Here is a 21,679-nt window from a genome sequence, read left to right as displayed (position 1 = left end):
ATGTCATTCTACATGTTATTGCTTTTACTTTTAATACTGTATTTCATTCCCTGGCAATGGAATTTGAAACGTTATCATGAAAATAGAAAAATAATATAATTTTTGATATTTTTTTAAACATGTAGTACAAACTTTATTTTAATCATCCTTAAAGTGATCAAACCAGCATGGATATGCAGAAGGAAAAAGGAAATGTGAGACAGTGAAATCACAATTGTATTTACTTCTTGTTGTGTCTGATGATAAGGCAGACGGTTTGGCTGGACAGCTGAGATGGATACACACTGTAAGGCATTGTATGGTAACCATCGAGTTGACTCATCACGTTCGGGGCATGCCTCATATCTTGTGCACCTTTACAATGAATGGGAGTATAGAGAACCAATTCATTAGTCTTGATGTGTAGAAACAAGATCATCAATAGATTATTTTTATTTCTATTAAAACTAGACTTTAAATTAGACTTTTTGAGGGTGTAAACTTCACAAATTTCTTGTTATAGGTTGCCTTTTCTCCCTTGCATATGTGACCCGGCACCACAAAACCAACAAAAAGTCGCAACCAGCGATTCTCCGTAATCAGCTAAAATGTCAATTTAGGTGAAAAAAATAGATTTTTGTTTTTTTGCATTTTCTGAAAGAGTGGTCTTTTCTGTACCTAGTATCAAAATTTGGAAGTCTAAAACATAGTAGAAGATGTGTTTTAAACGGTTTTTCTAGACCAGTTTTTTTCGCACAGCCTTCGGTCTCTTCCAAAATTGATCACTTTTCCCGAGCGAAATTATCGTAGTCCGGAAATGGTCGGTCGTTGCTAACGGGTCGTGCTACGCGGGCTGTGATTGGTCCGTTATAACAATCAGTGCGGCGCGCCATTTTGTTTGTATCCGCTTTCACGTCCGAGTTCCAGATTTGCGTTCGTCTTATATTCTCCGTTAACGACTTCGAGTAGCTTGAGTTGTTGCATTTTCAAACTTGTGATAAAGGACGAGAAAGAGTTGTTGCATTTTAAACTTGTGATACAGGATGAGAAAGAGTTGTTGCATTTTTAAACTTGTGATAAAGGATGAGAAAGAGTTGTTGCATTTTAAACTTGTGATACAGGATGAGAAAGAGTTGTTGCATTTTCAAACTTGTGATAAAGGATGAGAAAGAGTTGTTGCATTTTCAAACTTGTGATAAAGGATGAGAGAGAGTTGTTGCATTTTTAAACTTGTGATACAGGATGAGAAAGAGTTGTGACAATCCCTAAATAATTTTGTTTTCATTTCTGTGCTTCCAAATTTATTCTCCCATAAGAGTTTTGAAATCAAGTTCTTATTGTAAACACACATTCACACTCTTGATATCATCATTTTGCTTACAGCTATCATAATTCTCCCCCTTCTTTTCCCTCTCTGTCTGTCTCTCTCTCATTCTTTCTATTTTTCGTTATTCTATGTTGGTGTCTTTACTGTGTGTCTCCTGCCTTCTTTATTTTTATACCACTTTCTGGCTGGTATTTATGAATTGCTTCCATTAATTATCATCAGGATGGCTACTGGAAATGAAAGGGCAAGTCATAGTAAAAATACTTTGAACCTCCTGTGAGAAAGAAAACAGTATGGGAATTAAGTATAAAGCAAGTTCATAATGTGGTTACAAATAATTGCCCAGATGTATACAAAACAAGATAGGTGACAAGCAGTGTTATGTAAGGGGGAACAAAAAGACTCCGGGTCCACCATGAATAGGCATTGTCTAGTGCAGGTGTCTCGGCACTATGTTGCAGTTCACTTAATCTGTCCAATTACAACTCTATACATTTACAACATAATAACTTTTGAAAGACTTAAGTCCACACATTGAAACCTCAGAAACATAATGAACAGACTATGTTTGACCATCAGGCCAAATTTCAGCCTAATCTGAAAATCTCTTCATAGTGGTTGCTATGGCCTTTTGATTCACCCTTCTATTGATTTCCCTGTGGTTTGCTTGCTCCGCATGCTTGAATAGCCCCAAACTTTAAAGCTCTCTTTCTCACAATTTAATACCAGTAACCTCCCTCACCAGCTCTTTTCATTCACTAAATTGAAAGGGTTAGGAAGCTTCAATTTGGACAAGTAATATACCATTTTAATGAGGAGAACTTCTTCTTTCATAATCAGATGAAATCAGGAAAATAATTTTTTGCGACTTTTTGTTGGTTTTGTGGTGCCGGGTCACATATGTTGTTCAGGATCTAGTACTCTTGCACCCCCAATTGGATACAGTTTATAATATACATAGGGTTCAAAATATCTAATCAGTGACAGTCTTGTTGCTTTTTCTCCCTATTATTTGTTATCATCCTCTTGTTTAATATTGCATCCTCAACAATCTGAACTTTTGGTTACCTTACTAAATTCTTGACTATAGTTCTCCTGAAATTTCATTAATTTTGTATCGAGTAGAAGAATTGAACAGAAGATCGCTTACTGATGTTCAAAATACTAAATTTTTCTGTTCAATTGCAAGGAATTTACTACCGTAATTAACGGTGTATAAACCGCACCTTTTTGCCGCCGAAAAAAAATCAAAGTAGGGGGTGCGGTTTATACACGGTACACCAATTTTTTTTCTTCCCAGCTCAGTAATCGGTGTGTTATGACTCACCACTCGGAAACTAAAACAACACTCAAATTTGTCTGTCATCTTGGTTTGAAATTAATCTTTCTGATAGATCTCAATATGTAGTTTATAATAATAATTCCTCCAATTTTTCTTCTATTACATGGTGTACCACAAGGTCCTATCCTAGGTCCTCTACTGTTTTTTTAATTTACATTAATGATCTTACACATTCAGCTGCACCTCGCAGTTAAATGAAAGGCCTTCCCGCGTGGGTTTTTTTAACACGGACCCGGCAAAAAAAGTCGGCAAAAAAGCAACAAAAAAAATAATTTAAAGGGTGAAAAAGAGGGGTGCGGTTAATACACGAGGGCGGTTTATACAACGTTAATTACGGTAATCCAATATTCAGTCCGCCATCACCTGTGGGAAGCGAGGTGCCTCCATATATTTTTGTATCATAAGTAAAGTATTTTGATGAATAATTAAAATCATTTGTTTCTTTTCTTTCTTTTACATTTAGGAACAGGATGGTTAATATTCATCCAGTGGCCTCTGCCCCCCCCCCCCTCCCCCCTCGTGACAATATGTCCATACGCCAATAATGGGTAAAATGTACTAGAGAATGTGTATTAGTGGATTAGAAATGGGAGTCTACAGCTTATTTGTTTCACTCACTCACTTTAACAGTTGATAGTTTGGACAGGGGAGGGGGGAGGTGCTACTGTAAGGCCCAGGTGCAATAATTACCTAGATATGCCATTGCACAATTTCGACAGAATTCATTCTCTATTTTTTGTGTGTCGTGTTTTACACCCATAGTAAGCCTCAACTTAAAAAAAGGTTGAGGAGCTGTTCTAGAGTACACAATCCATAGCAAGAGTCTCCACTATTTCCCCAATTTGTACAAAAGCACCCACCTTGCTTCTAAAGTACACCATCCACAGTAAGGGTCTCCATCATTTCCTCCATTGCCTCCAATGCATTCATTACAGGTCTGGTATTGGGTACAGTTTGTCAAATCCAATGTCAGGATCTACATTTTGTTTGTACAGGTACAACATGAAGATCAAGTTATTTCCTTTACCGGTATGTTGATGATGCTGATACACATATCTATGCTCACCATGTATTGTTTTGTATTTGGTAGAATAAGGAGACCTTTAAACGGACCAACAACAAAAAATATTATTTCAAAACATATCAGTTATCCTCCAGGGCTATATGAGACAGTTAACAATTGAAAATCTAGTGCAAAAAGGGGGGGGGGGAGATTTATATCATAAGAAGGACCAGACAGAACTTATGAGTTCATTTGCATCCACATCAAATTCAAAGCAAGCGCAACAACTTGTCTGCCAACAAGTGCCTTCCCTGTTTTTGTGCACTCAAACTTGCAATATTTATTTACATATCACAGAACTCAGAGTATACAGAGCAAAATAATTTCTCCCTTTTAAATATGTGAATCATTATGTAAGTAGCTATGGTCGAGCACCTTATTATCATGATAGCATACAATCATTAAATTTCAAGTTATGAAACATGGAGAAAGAGTAGAAAAGTCAGAAAAAATCTGCAAACAGAGAGAATACATGTACTTTTTTCTGATTAAAAGATAAATCAGGACATTCAAGTATAAGTCAGTTAATATGTTGTATACAAATTAATCATAATCTGAATCACAGATTGGCATTAAAGTGCTACACTGACAATTTAACACTTCAATCCTTTACCTGGGTAGAAAGAGCAGTTTAATTTCAGTGACAAGGTTGATCAATTGAATTATAGCCTGGCAATTGTGTACCAGGCCAGAAACCGGCATACATGTACATGTACACAAATATACACAGAATTCTATACATTATGATTATATGTGTGTAATAACCAATTTGCATAAAGTACATGGATTGGTCAGTGGCTGTTCTAGAGGGGGCTTGGGGCTCAGGTCCCCCCCCCCCAAAAAAAAAAATAAATAAATAAAAAATAAAACCCCCCAAAATTTTCAATTTTTAATTTAAGCACGGTACATGTATGCTGATGTGTAGAAAATGAATAAAAGAACCCTAAGCCACTCCCCCACTAATTTATCAAGAACCTTGGCACTAGCATACTCACACATTGATACTTGCATAACCTACCTGTGAGCCTTGGTCTGAACTTGTGGCCAATGTTATCTGCTCTGAAGATTCATCAAGAAACGTGTCTTGTAAAACAGATCCACTTCCAACAGGGACAGTCTCATAGACGTAGCCATATGAGCTATTCACAATATTAACCTGGCAAAACAAGCAAATTAGAATGATAAAAAATATCAATAAGCGAGTTCGTAAATAGCTCTGGACCGCATGACCCCAAAATATCCACAGATCTTAGACACGATGGATACTTCCCACCTGTGCATTTTAGAATATTAACTGCCAAAGTGATGGAGGTGCTTCATGAATACCTTTTGTTTGCCTCTTGAGAAGAATACTTCCACCTTTGTATCAGATAAATGTACTGTTGGTGCATAAATGAATACTGATTACATAACTTTCATGAGCACGATCCGAGTATTCGTCTCAATGGTTTTACAATTTGGGTCCGAATGACCGTCATCTGCCCATGCGCAAATCCTAATCACAAACTCGCTTATTAAAACAATATTCTACAAGTGTGCATGCCCATACATCAAGAAAATAATCATATAACAATTATTTTCTTGGGCAGGTCCAAGCTATTTGCTTTGTGACGTACGGGACATTCAGAGACTTTAAACAAGAAATAACAATGGATGACATTATTTATATGGCTATCTTTTGGTATGAGTCTGTGGCTATTATGGGCTAGTTCATTTGTGGAAAGTTTTAGTTCTGATCAATTCATAAATTAATTTTTAATGTAATTAATGTGCTGCCTGACGTACGGGACCAGAGAATTTCTGACTTTTTCAAAAATAAGTTCATCATAAAAGTTCTCTGAATTTATTAAGTTATGAGATTTATGGTAATGATATCTTAATTCATTATGGAATCAAGCATTAATCACAACTATTACCATATTTTTCTGACCTTTCGTTGTTATGTAATATACCAAAACATAAATGTGTGTATGTGACGTACGGGACACGTGACATACGGGACTATGGGAAAATGCATTGAAATGAAGAATTTTCGTCAAAATTGGTTAAATGTGAACAATTTTAACTTAAATCAGTGACAATTAGAGTGTTTTAGAACCCAGTTAGATCCTCTGACCATCACTTAATATCTTCTGTGTTAATTTATGGGGTAAATCAACATAAATATTACTTTAACAAAGAAAACAAATTGAATTAATATATTCATACACACTATATTACCATTTTTATTCCATTTACCCATCTTTCATGTGCAGTCATGCTTCTTTTCTCATTTCTTTTATCCATTCCATTCAACATTGCAAAATTTGTTTAAATAATAATTAATGAAGAAGATGAACTTGAACTTGAAAACTTTTATTTAAACTTGTTTGAAACACAGGGGCACACTCGGCACATCATATTTTGTCAAAGAACATTTCTTATGCTCTAAGTGTTTGTGAACAAAGATACATTAAAACTATGAAGTCTTTTCTTCATAGCTTGTTTGAATTACTTGATAGTAATATCATAGAATTTTGAAGGAATTCAAAGATAATGCTGAACATATTGTCTTTTTTAAATCCTTTTATCACAGATTAGAACATGTATATGTTGCTGTCATATATTCAATAATTTTGATGTACATTAATGTAGCCTACATGTTTGTGAAAGATGGATACAAAAATATAAATCTTGAATGTATTTTGTATTGATTAAAGACATCTTATTAAACACCACCAGATATAAGAAATTAAAACCCTAAAGGTTTGTGTGACCTTGTCCACAATTAAAAAGATTAAAGCAAAATCAACAAAAATGCATGGGTGTAAAAGTGATAAAAATCTTAAGTGGGTGAGAGTGTGAGATACTCAAAAAGGCTATCATTCCTTGTTATGATTTAGTTTTTAGGAGATCAAAATTCCCAAGCTGGCTCCATAACATGTACAGTGTATGCTGTAATCCTTTACCATCATATATGACATTTAAATAGAATATAAAAAAAAACTCACATGGAGAGCTTGATAGCATCATGTGCTAAGATTCTTTAACCTGCAGCATCTATGAGTTGTAAAAGCCAGCTTCTGATGCATCTACTACCATATAATTTCATTAGACTCATTCCAGGAACTAGTACACTATTATGATTTACATATTTAGCATCCTGCCCATGTTGGGGACATCAACTGGCAAAATACCAAAGTTGATAATACCAGGGGTCTGGCTTGAAGACTAATTACATCAAATTCAGTACAAACAAGTAAATTCCTAGAAGGGACCCAGTTTGGAATGTATATATCCCTGTATACAACAAGTTTCCTAACACAGTATATATTCTCCTTTTGGTCATTTCCTTGTTCACATCTTGCATTGGTTTTATATGGGGTTGTCCCGTACGTCACACACTTGTCCCGTACGTCACATTTCTTAATTTGATTATGTAATCAACACAGAATTTTTGTAATTTTTGTTAAACCTATTTTTTGTTAGGTATTCATCTAAATTAGAACTTCCTAGAATATCTTTAAAAAAAAAAAATATTTTCATAATTAAAATTAAACAAATTATGATCAAATTGTGACGTACGGGACATCACACTTTGGAACCTACCTCATTTGCATAATTAATTAATTTTGAAAGTTTTTATATTTTTTTCCTATTTTCTAGTATGATGGTCTACAATTCCTGGGATATTTAATTTTAAACAAATAATTCAAACGAAATACAAAAATAATAATGTTATGTCCCGTACGTCACGCTAATTAATAAAAATCGAAGTTCGTGACCTTGGCACTCTTCGTATTTTGATAATTTTTTTTTTTTTTATCAGATTCATAAAATTCATAGTTTCAGCTTTAAAATGAGGTATAGTTTGTTAAATATATATAAAGATGAAATTTGACCCCCAGAGGGGACAATAGCTTGGACCTGCCCTCTTATCAAAATTCTGTACCGTATTATGCTGGATAAAAAAGGTTAAAAAAGGGTAAATAAATTTGTAAATTTTTACAACTAAAACACAATGTTGTACGTAGTCTATCAATCAACTTAATATCTATTGATAAACAATCAATCCTCGAGGTCTCTTCTAGGTAGTCTTGTCCCGCTATTACTCCGATGAGGATCACAGGAGTGTCTTGAAAGAAGAGTGCCTACATATGCATCCATCTTCATGATGTTGGATGGTATTTTGACCCATTTCAGGTCCCTCCTGTAGTCCCCAATTAGAGCTGGACAATACTAGCCAGAATGTGAGAGACTTTTAATAATACCTGATCTTTTAGATATCGGTAGTTAAATACAAAAGAGGTTCTAAAACGTAGGTAATCTTATTGGTCAAATGACCACCTGACCGTGTATCATTCCTTCTTACCCAGCCTACTGTGCAAAACAGTTCCCATCAAAAAGTGATAACCCACTGCTAAAAGTAATAATGCAAAGCTGGGATGCGGGTATATATATATATATATATATATATATATATATATATATCACTGATGCGCACAAAATTGAGATGTGATGAAATGCATGTAGTTACAAAGGGCAAGGACATCGATGCCCACACTGAGATGCATTTTATGACTATTTGGCTGCGGTTATGTACTGTGATGTCTGTCAAAGCAAATGGTGCCAACCCTTCCCCCCACCCCCCCCCCCCCCCCCCCCCATCCAACTGTGCACTTTGTGACATTTTGATCTGGTTTGTTAACCGTAATATTCATATTGAAGAGAAAAAACAAATAAGCTCATGCATTAGTGATGCACAGAAATGGGTTAAATCACAATTAGCCAGCTAAAGTCTCTTTCACTATTCTATTGTGACCAAACCTGCCTGCAGTACATTCACCATTGTACTCATAACCATGAATTACTTGTATATTAGGTTGTTTCATAGACTACAATGTGTTTTTGCAGTAAGCCTGATAAATTATGTTTCTTTTTTTAATCCAGCAAAAAAGGTAATTTTGTGAGGGAAATTAATGAATACAAAGTTAGATGTAAATGTACATGTAAGCACTAGCTATTACCTTTGGAATTTAAGTCTATATTACAGTACCGGTATATTGTTTTGTGTTAATTGCTCTAGATAATATTTCACTCCTTGTGCCATTTCATCTTATTGTGTTCTCTTTTGTAATTGAGAAGCCAGCTTCTCCTCTTTAAATGTACTCAGTAAAAGGGTAGTGAAAATATTACCTGTGTTCAGATACTTTTCATATTCCCAATCCTATGTAAAGTCAAAACATGGTCTCCTAAATAAAGTTAGAGTGTTGTTATCTGTCCAGTTAATACCTTATCTTTATCCTTCACCTGTATGCATGTGTACACTAACCTTATGTATGTTTCCTTGTGTATCTCCCATGAATGCCACAGTATGTTGTCTCTCTATGGTTGTCACTATGGAGGTGCATGTCACATCAGGAATGGTGATGATGGGTGAGGCAGAGAGGGGAACTGTACCACTGGCATACTGGTATTGAGTCGCAGGAGGTTCATCCCCATCTCTAAAATAAGCTGTACACTGTGCTGTATCTGGTAAAGTGTATGTGTCAGGAAACTGCCAAAAGAACATAAGGAGAGATAATGGCAATTAAAGTGTTACAATGGAGTTTGAAAGATACAAATATTAACTGATGTGTCAGTTTGGAAGAAAGGGTAACCATAAGAGAAGCATTACTCTTCTTCGTAATAGGCTGTACACTGGACTTTAACATCTAGAAAGAAAGCTTGAAATACTGGCCCGCTGTCTTCCTCTGGTAGGTGAGGTGGAGGTTTATGTACCATATCAAGAAAAGTGGTGCTGGGTTAGGCAGAGAGGGGAAGCATTCCACTAGCATACTGGTAGAGATCCATATCAAGCCATCATCTTCATCATAAGCTGTACACTGGACTGAGTCTATCTTGTGAAGTGAATTAAAGCAAACTGACAGAAAAATGGAGAATATTCATAACATAACATTTCATAGCACATAAACTTTATTATCATCTCCATTGAGAGTCATCATCAGTAGTGATGATGGATGAGGGAAAGAGAGAAAATATTCCACTAGCAGATATACCAGTTAAAATGTACCAATCAATGTAATCTTCTATGTAATGTAGTATTTGCAAGATATTATTTTGTTGTATACAACAAGTCAATATAAGCAAGCGATGAATGCCTGGATTAAAAATGTCTGTGTCAATATCATGCAGGAAAAAATTTGTATGCAAATAAATTGCCTGATCTAGTCAGATGTGCACTGATCAGAGCCTGGCAGAGGAAAAGCTTCAGGATTTGGCCCCAAATACTGGTAAAAAATAGGTTTTACACTTTCTCATTCAGCTTGCAACAGAGAGAAATCTTTCTTCTGATTTGAAACCAAGAAAAAAATAAAACAGATTTGATTTGCATATAAAATGAAATTGAATTAAATCTTACTTGTAAAACAATTCATTTGGTAATCCATCTCTTGAAAATGTAAGGTTGAGTGTTACCCTTTCTCATTTCAGAATGATATTTTTCATTTCATGTACAAGTTTAATTCATGAACATCTCATAATAATACTACACAATTTACTACAATTATAACTTTCAGTCAATATTCTATTCTTAAAAAACAAGAAATCAATATCCTGTTCCATCTTGCATCTACACAAGTACAGTGTACATATATATATATGTACACCCGTATATTCAGGTATGTCATCTCAACTACAGTGTGGATCTCACAATGTGATCCAGTCTGCTCATGTTGGACCAGCAAGATCCCATCTAGCTTAATCATTCAGTATTGAGAGTACTGATGGCCTTTTGACTCTCTAAGAGTCTAAAAACTGGGATCCCGCTGGTCGGATATGAGCAGACTGGATCACATTGTGAGATCCACTCTGTAGTAAGATGTGGTTCATGTATGTAATTTTGACTTGATGTTGAGAGAATGGGCTTGATGGGGTTACCATGTTTAGATCATGTCAGGTCAGATCAGATCAGATTAAATCAAATCAATTTAAAATAAATAATCATTTACAATTACAAGAAATCATATAAAAGCAAAGCAAATCAAATAAACCCAACTCAACTCAACTCAATCGAAGTACAATTAGGTGTGCACATCCAAGAACTATAGCAAACTCTGATGATCATGTTAATACATATGCAGATACCTTTTAATTGAATTGACTTACTGATTTACAAAAGCTGTAGTCTCCAAAGTAGTCGTTTGTTGTTCCTAACTCGTTATTGTCTCCCTGGATACATCCCAAGACAGCATCTTCGAACCTCTGCTGGACATCACTCATCTTATAGAAACAAAGGGCAGATGAACTCCCACTTGTGAATATAGCATACAGAAGGTCATCAGTACTCTCTATATTCAAAGAGTCACCTAACTGGGATCCTGCTGGTCCGATATGAGCAGACTGGATCACATTGTCAGATTCACACTGTAGTTCTATCTCTGTGTAGGATGCAAATCTTAAGTCTAATGAATTACGACACAGTCGCCCCAAGTATACAGAATCTCCCCTTGAGATGAAATAGTAGAGATATTCCATATAAGCGATCAAATGATTAATGTTCTGTGGGATAAGGGTTTGAGGTGGTAATACATTTTGTACAGTTGACAGGTCTACAAAGCTGTACTTTGAGACGGATGGAAAACTCAATGTTACATCACTGATCCCTGTGAATAAGTACAATCCATCATCTAGAGTACTCTCGCCATTCGGTACATAGTCAGCACCTAAAACAACAGCTCCAACAGTGGGTGCATCTGATGTAACTGTCACAACAAGCTGACCACTGGAAGTCTCATATCTCACTACATCATGTGATATGTTAGTCAGACTTCTTGTCTCACAGTAACCATCACAGCTGCCACATGTGATGAGCTTGTCCTCAGGTGATGGAGCTACCAGAAGAAGTTTATTGTTGTTTGTATTTCCATTTGGTGAAGGGCATTGTCCAGTATCCACAGTGTGTTTGAGAGTCAGGTCTGAGTTGAGTTGATAGAGTCTCTGCCGGGCTCCTATATATACCTCTCCAGTGATGTTGTTGATGGTGATGTGGTTGAATGGTAGGGTGGGGTCAGGACTGGTAAAGCGTGATACCAGGTAGGAGGAGAGGGGAGCTGAGTAGATGGTCTGGGTCAGGCAGATGAAGAGAACAGTGAGAACAGGCAGCAACCCTCTTATCTTTAAGAAGTACACCCCAGCCATGATTGATGAAGTTTCCAGGAGAGATACTTCTGTTCTGTCAGAGTAAAAAGCAAGAAATAACTGTCAAGGCAGATGTGAATGTAATATGTGCATTTTGTCACTACAGGTGTAAACATGTTCATATAACGACTACTGAAAGCCTTTATAACAGGTATTTGTATAGCTAAGATATGAAAACAAAATTTTATTAGCCATATACAAAAAACCAGGTCAAACAATATATCCCATGTATGAAAACAATATACATCTAGTTCTGTAACAGGATTCAACCAGAACGTCAAATGACGTAGCGCTCATCCGCATCTCACAACAAATATCGTAAATTTTATGTGGTACACTTTTGAACGGGTCAAAAAATAAAAATTTGATGCCCTGAAAGGGACATAATTAAATAGAAACTAAAGGAAATGTAAATAGAAACTAAAGGAAATGGAATTTTTGTTATTTTTGGAATAAATTTGCATAAATTATCATAATTAATTAATGGAGCAAAATCTCAAAATTCTGTGTAGATGTTTAGTGTTCCAAATTTAGCTCTACCAGATAAGGCAAACCAAATCAAAATCGAATAAGAAATGAGGGAGAAGAAGCAATTTTTGTTATTTTTGGAATAAATTTCCATAAATTACCATAATTAATTAATGGAGAACAATTTCAAAATTCTGCGTAAAGGTATAGTGTACCAAAATTAGCTCTATAATATAAAACAAATCAAATCAAAATTGGTCAAAATATGAAGGAGAAGAAACATATGTAATGATTTTTTTTATTATTTTTGGAATAAATTTGCATAGATTACCATAATTAATTGATGGAGAACAACAATTTCAAAATTCTATGTGAAAGTTTAGTGTTTCAAAGTTAGCTCTACCAGATAAAGCAAACCATATCAAAATCGGTCGAGAAATGAAGGAGAAGAAGCATTTTTTGTGATTTCGAATAAATTTGCATAAATTAGCATAGATAATGTTTTCACGATTCTGTGTAGACATTTTAAATCCCCCTCCTCCCCCATTTTGCCCCGACCCCCAACATAACAAAATCTTCCATTAGGGCATGCCTTGAACCACAATGCATGGCCCTACAGAGGAATTTTTCCTGTTGGGGACTGGGGGAAAATGCAATAAATTATTGAAAATTTATTGCATTTTCTTTGTTTTTTTTGTTTTTGTGGGGGCGTCGACGTACCCTAGTGCCCGCTGCGTACAGTCATGATTCATTGGCTAAGCAATGGCCTCGTTACTGTGAGCCCCCAGGATCAAAACCGTGTCGATGTGCTAAATTATGAGGCATTAAGCCCCATTATTGTCAGTTATGACTTAAGGACGTAGGTCCCCTAGTTGATTAGCATAGTAGCACACACATGCTTTAGCAGTCACGCAAAACAAACACTCCCCAATTGTCATTCAATAAAATCTGAGAATGTTTACTATTATCTAGATCTATTAGGAATAAATCATTGTCAAAATCATTCAATAAATTGGGGTAAAAATAATTATTCCACCATTATGACCAACAGTGTATATATATATTCAAAATTCAAATTCAAAGTTTTATTCAATACTCTTCATAAAAACATTTAAAACATACAAATACAGAATGGAGTTATAAATATAAAAAGACACAAGAAAGTGATAACAAATACAATGGCAATTTATAAGAGCATTTGGGATAGGCAGAAAGGAGGGAAGTTCCTTATATAAAAGCATACCCCTAAAAACACACATACAGGAAAACGAGAACAAAAGAACAGAACAAAAGAACAGAACAAAAAAACAAAGAACATATTAAAACTTACTATCATATATATATATATATATATAAACAATAATCCTTCATCACTACAACCAATATTTTTCAAAGTACATACTTCAATCATTTCTAACACACCAGGGTTTCCAAGTTTATCAATTAGACTACAATATAACATACACTGTACATGTATGTAACACGTCATACAGCATGCAGAATGTATATCATACTTTATACATGATTTTATTCGAACACGCATGTAAAAAAGAAAAATCAGTTACTTCAATAACATATCTTAATACAAGACATTTACAATCAATAAATCAATACACTTTTGTCAACATCATGTATAAATTAGTTTTGCCCAGCCCAAAGCATGAAAGTAGGTATAGTCATTGTTTTATCTTATCTCTAAAAATAATTATGATGAAACTATATGTATTACAAACGCAATGACATAGCATTAAAAGTCATTGCAGTAATGTATGGCAGGATTTAAGTGTGTCTGTATAGCGCTTTAAGAAACATTAAGCACAATATAATTCCAGAATACTAGTTTGTGTTATTGATGATGAATATTTAAAACTCACCAATATAGTTTCACTCTCTTGTCTCTTTCTCTGTCCTTCTGCTGTTCAAAATCACCTGATGAAGACATGAGGGGGAAAAAGTAAATGTTGCATTTTAGAAGCTTAATTTATATAGAAGGGTTATCAGGGTGTAATTACAGTATGGAGCACGTACATGTACTCCAATATGTAACATCACACAGTCACAGGCTAAGCTACAAGTACAATGCCAACTTTGTGGAAATAAATCTATGAACAGATCTATTGATATGCATGATATCACTCATGATTGTCAAATATAGAAAAAGGAACTATACAAAGCCAACTAACTGGAATAGAGCAAGTTTCATGAACTATGACTTTTCTGTTTCTACTTTACTATTTGCCCTATATGCAGTCAGGAGGGGTTCTATTTCACAGGGTGACTCCTGAAACAATAGTTAAAGGTACTATGTCCCTTTTGCAGCCAACCTCAAATTATGTAGAACTTTGCAGGAATTATGAATATGTCATGTATGTCCTATCTGTGAAATTTAAACGTTAGCAGTGTCCTCATATTCAAATTATGCAAGGAGACCCGTTTACTTGCTAGACTTCACTGTCAGACACTATTCAGTGACTGACTGGCTTTTTTCTTCTTTGGTAATAACATACATGAAAAGAGTTGTAAAGGGTACATGAGCATTTGTCTACATCAATAACCCACTTCTTGTGATGGCCAAGATTAAACTGATTGAATCTTTGCGCAGCATAAAACGTATGAGCATTCGGTACAATTGTCTGAAAATCAAGACTATTACTTTTGGGCTCTATAGCCCTAAAGTCGATTTGTCAACTAATAGTCGTTATTTTCCCACTTGAAGACATTTTCAAGCCCCACCTTTTTTAGGGAAGTTCTAAATAAGTATTATCTTTCAAATGCAGTTGGAATTTCATTTTTTCATTTTTTTGGCCTGCAAATGGGACATAGTACCTTTAAGTTAAGTCTCAGCTATTTTGTCCCATACCACAGGTCACATCACCACTAAGAATCCAGTATATTTGGGGGTGTTTCATCAAGCCTTTATTTTTTTATTTTTTTTAAATCAAAATTAATTTTAGTTGATGAAACACCCCCTGGTGACTTTATCAAGCTGATAGTTCAACCAGTGCTCGAATTATACTAAAGTCCACTTTAATAACTCCAATTAACATGATGTTACTGACAACTTAATTACGTTGACATTTCCATAGTACCATTCATTGTACTTGGTTACATATTGGGCATTAATAGTAACGTTTAGGGTATACCTTGGATTTTCCCATCAAGAAATGTTGGTATACATGTATGAATTCAAGAGCAGTAGTATACAGTAAAGTTTATGCCATAAGAAATTTCAAAAATGTGTAGTAAATGATATGTCAAATTTCAAATTTGTAATTGAATATATTGACTACTGAATGAGAGTCCCAAAATGTTTGCTCAGTTGCTTTACTCGTTCGCAAATAGCCTACCATTATTATCTGTCACCATACTTCTAATGACGACATCAAACAAAAGAAAAAAAAGTTTAAAAAAACATTCATAGTGTGAATAACACTTGTAAGTAGGAGGGAAGAGGTATTTGAGAAATATAATACTACAATGTATGTGGCTGGCAAAGAAATTTCAAAAACATTTCTTAGTTTCATAGTTTTTCATACTTTAAACAAATCATAACTTCCTTATTAGTCATCCGAATTTTGCTCTGTTTCTTTTGTTTTTCTGCATCTAAAGAAAGAAAATATTTTTTGGAGTGAGCTTAGCCTTTAAGTATCTTCACTGATGATGGTTAATATCTCATTAATTAAGTGCTGAATGATCAAAAGAAAGTTCAATATATCATAAAGTACTGTGGCCTAATTTTCACTACATATTGTATGCACTGAGGGTTAAACAAATACTGAAAGAAGCTTTTCATCAAGAATGGTGCAGTTCCTTTTTCTCCCCCCCCCCCCCCACCCCCAAGACCCCCTTACATTCATGATATTCAAAAAGGAAGTCCAATCCTACATTTAATTTTATTCATGTTGATAAAGTAATAGATTTGTTTCATACAGGGTCAGGTGGTGTGTAAAAACATATATATAATGGTTATATCTCGGGTGCAAGTATGAATAAATATAGTCCTTCTAAAGAAATATTAGAAATTTCTGGATTTCTTTTCAATAAGGAAAGGGGTCAGGTCCTCAAAAGATGGGTCAGGTCCTCAAAAGATACTTCATATAGCTGCTTCTATTAAATCTAATATTCATACCAGTTTTATTAGACTCTCGTTTAACTAGTTTGGTGTTAGTTGACATTTGAACTCCTCAAACTTTGAAAAGGAGTACGCTGTTGCACTTGGACATAGTAATAACTATGTGCTAAATGAGTGCGCATTTAGGATAATCTACCTTACAATATCTTTCATCATATTCTATACAGAGTTATAAATCTTCTTCATGTCACAATGCACAAGACCATGCGTATGTATGAGTCAAAGTGCTTCAATAGACTCATTTTAAATCACATTTTCTCAAAAGTAAATTTAGTTGGGTTGAACCTTCTCTCTCTTATAAATTTGACTGAGTGAGGAAGATCCAATTCTGGTGGTCTTGTTTTCATTAAAGATGAAGTTGAGTTCTGGTCATGCGATTGCATTGTGAAAGAAACAGTGTGGAATCGACCACAAAAGGTTGATCATCTAGCATATAAGAATTTGTGTGTATTGCAAGGTACTGGAATCATCAAAATTATAAGAAATTTGGCCAAGTCTTGGTAAAGTTACAAACACTGTACACAGAAAGATGTATATGGAACTACACCAACATGTAGCGTAAAAATCCTACCCGGATTTTAACGATGTTACATGACATATTTAGAATATGAAGGCATTTGAAGAGCCGTGCTTTTCAGGGAACATGTCTTATCTGATGTTCTTCCACACTTGCATAATAAGAATGATAACGTTCACAAATTATTTTTCACCTCTTCCCAGAACTCAACCTTCTCTTTAAAGCTGACAATCTCTTGATTTGGAATCGGCTCTAAATACTTAAAGCATATCTGGTGACTATTTATTTTGTGGTGCCACAAATGCAATACAGGGTGCATACATAAAATATGTATGTTTTATAACACAGCGCAATCACACTCATATTTAAATTAAATATTACACAACTTGAAAAGACAAGTCACTGTGCTGTGGATTCATTGGTAGGCTGGCAGCAATTCAAAAAATTACAAATGTCGCCTCTTTATATATAAACACTTCTGTGTGCTACCCCCCCCCCCCCCCCTCAAAAAAGCAATTAAGGAGCTTCATATAGTTCCAAGCCTTAGCTACATGTATTAGTAGGAGGAACACTAGCTTATACTCACAGAATATATATTAACTTGAGTCATGAAATGAAAACACTGATCCCACTAGTTAGTGCAGTAGGCCCATAATTATCAAGCATCTCTAAAGACATACAAATGTAGTGTGCACATATATCATGGATTTAGGTTCCAAAGGTCTCATGAACAAATACAAAATGTAGACAGTTTAAAAACTTGTTGACACCCCTCATCTACTCCTCATACATGTAGTACCTTCTTATCACCAGGAACCAACAGAGCACTGTAAGACAAGAAGGGATTTCCCCTGATGTCATCCTGCAGGAACTAGTAGAGAATGGTATAGACTACATGTACATGGCTTTATGCACTGCAGTACTCTGCATTGTATCTGCCGTGGTGCAGAATACTTTGAAAAGAATTCTTTTTCAACTGAGTCACGACTCGCCCATTCACTCAGACAACAAAAGACTCAAGTTACATCAATAGCGATTAAATCAATGGTCAAGGGGATTTCCCACCCCCACACATGTAATATGTATGGATGTATGGGAGTGTCCTGCTCTGATTGTATCACTCTCCAAAATACAACCAGCAGTGCATGCTAACCTGCGACCAAACATATTTGAAAAGTCATGATATATATTGACTTACCTACATGTACAATCCTTACAGTGTAAACCTGTGCATGAAGAAGATTTCACTACAGGCAAATGAGTTCTTACGTTGAGCATTGAGCTAGTACAAATTCACCCTAGCTCGCCGATGACCACAAATCGTCTGCTAGAGAATGGTAGTCTGTGAGTCAACACACTGACTGGGTGATTCCATCACAATCATATCAATTTTGAACGATATACTTCCTCATATCGACCAATCCATTATATTATGGGACAGTAAGTTTCATAAAGCAATTGAGATTAAATTAAAATATATTAATCATACAATCTATAAATTGCCATTTTAATGTTTTCTACCAACATTAAAGAAACAAACTCAATGGTAAACAGGAAGGCGAGGCCCATGAAACATGGAAGGTGATAACAACTTTGAAAAATAATATTGAGCCTCTATAGCTACCTACTTGTAAATAGAATGGTCTGAAAATGTGAACTTTGTGTTATCAAACAAAACAAAGTTTCTGTAATTCGTACAGTGTGAAGTGTACGTGGTAACAGGCTGGAATTGCCACCTAAAGATCCTGTTTCAGAGTGTTTATGTCTACATGTATTATTGCAGAACAGTGCAAAGTACAAAAAACATATTCTGCATCAAAATAATACTTAAACAATACTGACATGATATTTAGGATAATGTCTCTACTACATGTACATGTAGTACCTTGAATAACCTTTAAGGGCCCATGACAACCAAATACAAGTGTATTCCTGTTGGAGTGCAGTCCTGCATACATCTCATATTTTGATATGTTAACTTCTGAATTAGTTTCATAGATTATTAAATATTTTGTTAAATATTTGTTTTTCAAACTTAAAGCTCCACCCCAAAAACCTCCAGATCTCATTCCCCTTGTGACATCATCTGTCAGTCATCAATGAGCTAACTTGAGAAAGTAGTATGTATCTTTGCCGAAGTCGACCACCTGTTACAATACGTAATACACTAGCAACATACAAGTTGCTATGTTAGACATGCTGTAGCATCACCAGGAAGACAAAGGCAATGATGATGTATTGTACATATGTATGTATAAGCATGCAATTCTATTATGAACGTGTGCTAAGCTGGGGGAAATTTAATACATACCATTGTCTATTCTAGAATATTAGTTTAGTCTGACATGTCTGACATAGTATAGTATTAATGACTGCTTTGAGAGAAATAGTTGTTTTTATACGCTCAAGGGAAGGTTAGAATTGCTATTACCTGAGGCGTGCCGAGGGCAAAAGCCCAATTGTAACCTTCCCGGGAGCGTATAAAAACAACTATTTCTCAAATATTAAAGCAATCATTAATACTTTTATATGCCAAAAAAAAATAGACTAAAAAATAAAAAATAAAAAAACTTTTGTCGAAGATGGGATTCGATCTCTTGCGTACAAAAGGTGATGTAACTAAAATCACCGCCTTAAACCGCTCGGCTATCACGCTCTGTTACCATACATAGCAGTTTTTTCTTATATATACATTAAAATGGATTGAAAACGGCTTCGCAGCTGCTCCATTAAACAGGCCCTTCTTTTACTTTTGCAATGCATATTGGCACGAATTTAGATCAAGATCTATCGGCAGATGTTGTTTTTTTTGTTTTTGGAAGTTTATTTTCGTCTTCATGTCAACAATGCAAGATAAAATTGTCGGTAAGATCGATCATGATTCAATTGTATTGAAATTACCGACCAATTCTTCGCACACGTACGGTATCCTCGATCGCTCAGACCATTTTTTAACATGTAAACCTATGGGGTAACCATGGAGACTGAACTATTTTTCCAATAACCATGATTACTGGGATTATAGAACTGTTTTAACCATGGTTACTGGGAATTTTACAGAAATAGTTGAAGTTTATGAATGCAATTTCGACCAATCAGATGGCTGGATTTCTTAAGTGAGGTATATAACAACTTATATGTTGCTATTGTTTGTGGTAATGTAACAGGTGGTCAACTTTGGCAAAGTTACATGCCACTTTCTCAAGTTAGCTCATTGATGACTGACAGATGATGTCACAAGAGAATGAGATCTGGATGTTTTGCGGGTGGAGCTTAGCAAGTTAGAAAAACAAATATTTAAAAAAATATTCAAAAATCTATGAAACAAATTGAGAAGTTTACAAATCAAAATATGAGATGTATGCAGAAGTAACAGGAATACACTCGTATTTCAATGGCATGGGCCCTTTAATATTATCTAAAAATATCATTTAGATATTTCATTTTACAACTGTTTATTCACCATTGAGCCTTCTTTACATTCCGGATGCACGTTTTGTGCCAACACATTTTGCTACACTACCTAACGGATAAAGGAAGTAACACTATTCTTACTTTGTTGGTGACTAAGCATAATAATACTTATTTTGATTTCAGATATTAGTAACTCATTTTATTTGGAACCATCTGCAAAAGGTTCATGTCTTGAATGAAGAAAAAAAAAATCTCTCCAGTTTTAAATGATGAAAGAGTAGTAGAGATTTTTAATCTCTTATCTTTTCCATGTTGAACATGACTCTCCCTGCACCCTAATGTACATGTATGAGTGTATTGGTATCATTAATGACAACAAAACAGTTAGGCATACTTCAAATTCCAAAGACATCAATGACACTAGATGAACCATATGACAGAATAGATCAAATGAAATTGGATGAATACTAAATTAGGTGACCCTATAGTATACAGGGAATCAAAACAATGCTTCCCAGATACTATAGTATAGTAGTCAATATTCATTATTGATGAGATGTCCTTCTTAAGGTATACATAGTTTAACATAATAAAGTGAAATGCTCTTTCTTTTCCTGCAGTAAACTACAGTAGCCCAAATGATTTAGATAGGGAAAGCAAATAATTTGGAAGAAATAATTTGTAAGCCTGCCCCCACAGAACAGACAATTTTCCTTAAAGATTGTGAAATTGAGCTTTAAAAATACAGTGCAATTTTTAGTTTGGGCATTCAACAACAATAATTGCTTCATTCCCTTTAAGTTAGCTTCTGCTATTTTTATACCAACTATATACCACATATCCTGTTTCCTCATGAATGACATTATAAGATAATAACTAAAGATCAAGCTTCCTTTATATAGTACAACCCTTAACCCAATTTCAACATTACACTGAGACTTTTTTTATGTGTGTCACCAAACTGTTCTCACAGTTGATTTCTGGAATACGTTGTAAAAGCTGAACATTCTATAACACTGATTAAAAAAAATGATATAACACAAAAAACATAGATAACACAAGCAAATTTGTTTAAATAGTTTCAATAAAAAATGTTCTTTCTTTTTCATATGAAACAAAATTCAAAATAGAGTAAGAAATATTCATTTGATATTTTATTATTATTACTGATTAATCAATTTATCAATCAATCTATTTTGCCCTAAGTGGTTTGTGACTTCCAATATATTATATCACAGTTTGTTTTCATGCCTCTGGTC

At 34.8% G+C, this 21,679-nt stretch overlaps 1 protein-coding gene across 1 annotated transcript; it reads right to left on the bottom strand.

Annotated features, from left to right (window-relative positions):
• Positions 1-220: 220 nt before the first annotated feature.
• LOC105437931 (plexin-A4-like) lies at positions 221-17,924 on the bottom strand. The gene is made up of 6 exons (XM_030972621.1): positions 17,806-17,924; positions 10,858-11,923; positions 9,023-9,247; positions 4,730-4,867; positions 1,571-1,580; positions 221-354 (listed from the first exon to the last, which is right to left on the bottom strand). The coding sequence occupies exons 1-6, from the start codon at positions 17,865-17,867 to the stop codon at positions 221-223; spliced, it is 1,635 nt and encodes a 544-aa protein (XP_030828481.1). The 5' UTR covers positions 17,868-17,924.
• Between the last annotated feature and the right edge of the window lie 3,755 nt (positions 17,925-21,679).

This window comes from Strongylocentrotus purpuratus, unplaced genomic scaffold (assembly GCF_000002235.5).
Source record: "Strongylocentrotus purpuratus isolate Spur 01 unplaced genomic scaffold, Spur_5.0 spur5_scaffold_6, whole genome shotgun sequence".
NCBI lineage: Eukaryota > Metazoa > Echinodermata > Echinoidea > Camarodonta > Strongylocentrotidae > Strongylocentrotus > Strongylocentrotus purpuratus.
The sequence above is the reverse complement of the archived record's forward strand: the minus strand, read 5'-3'. Positions and strand labels throughout refer to the sequence as shown.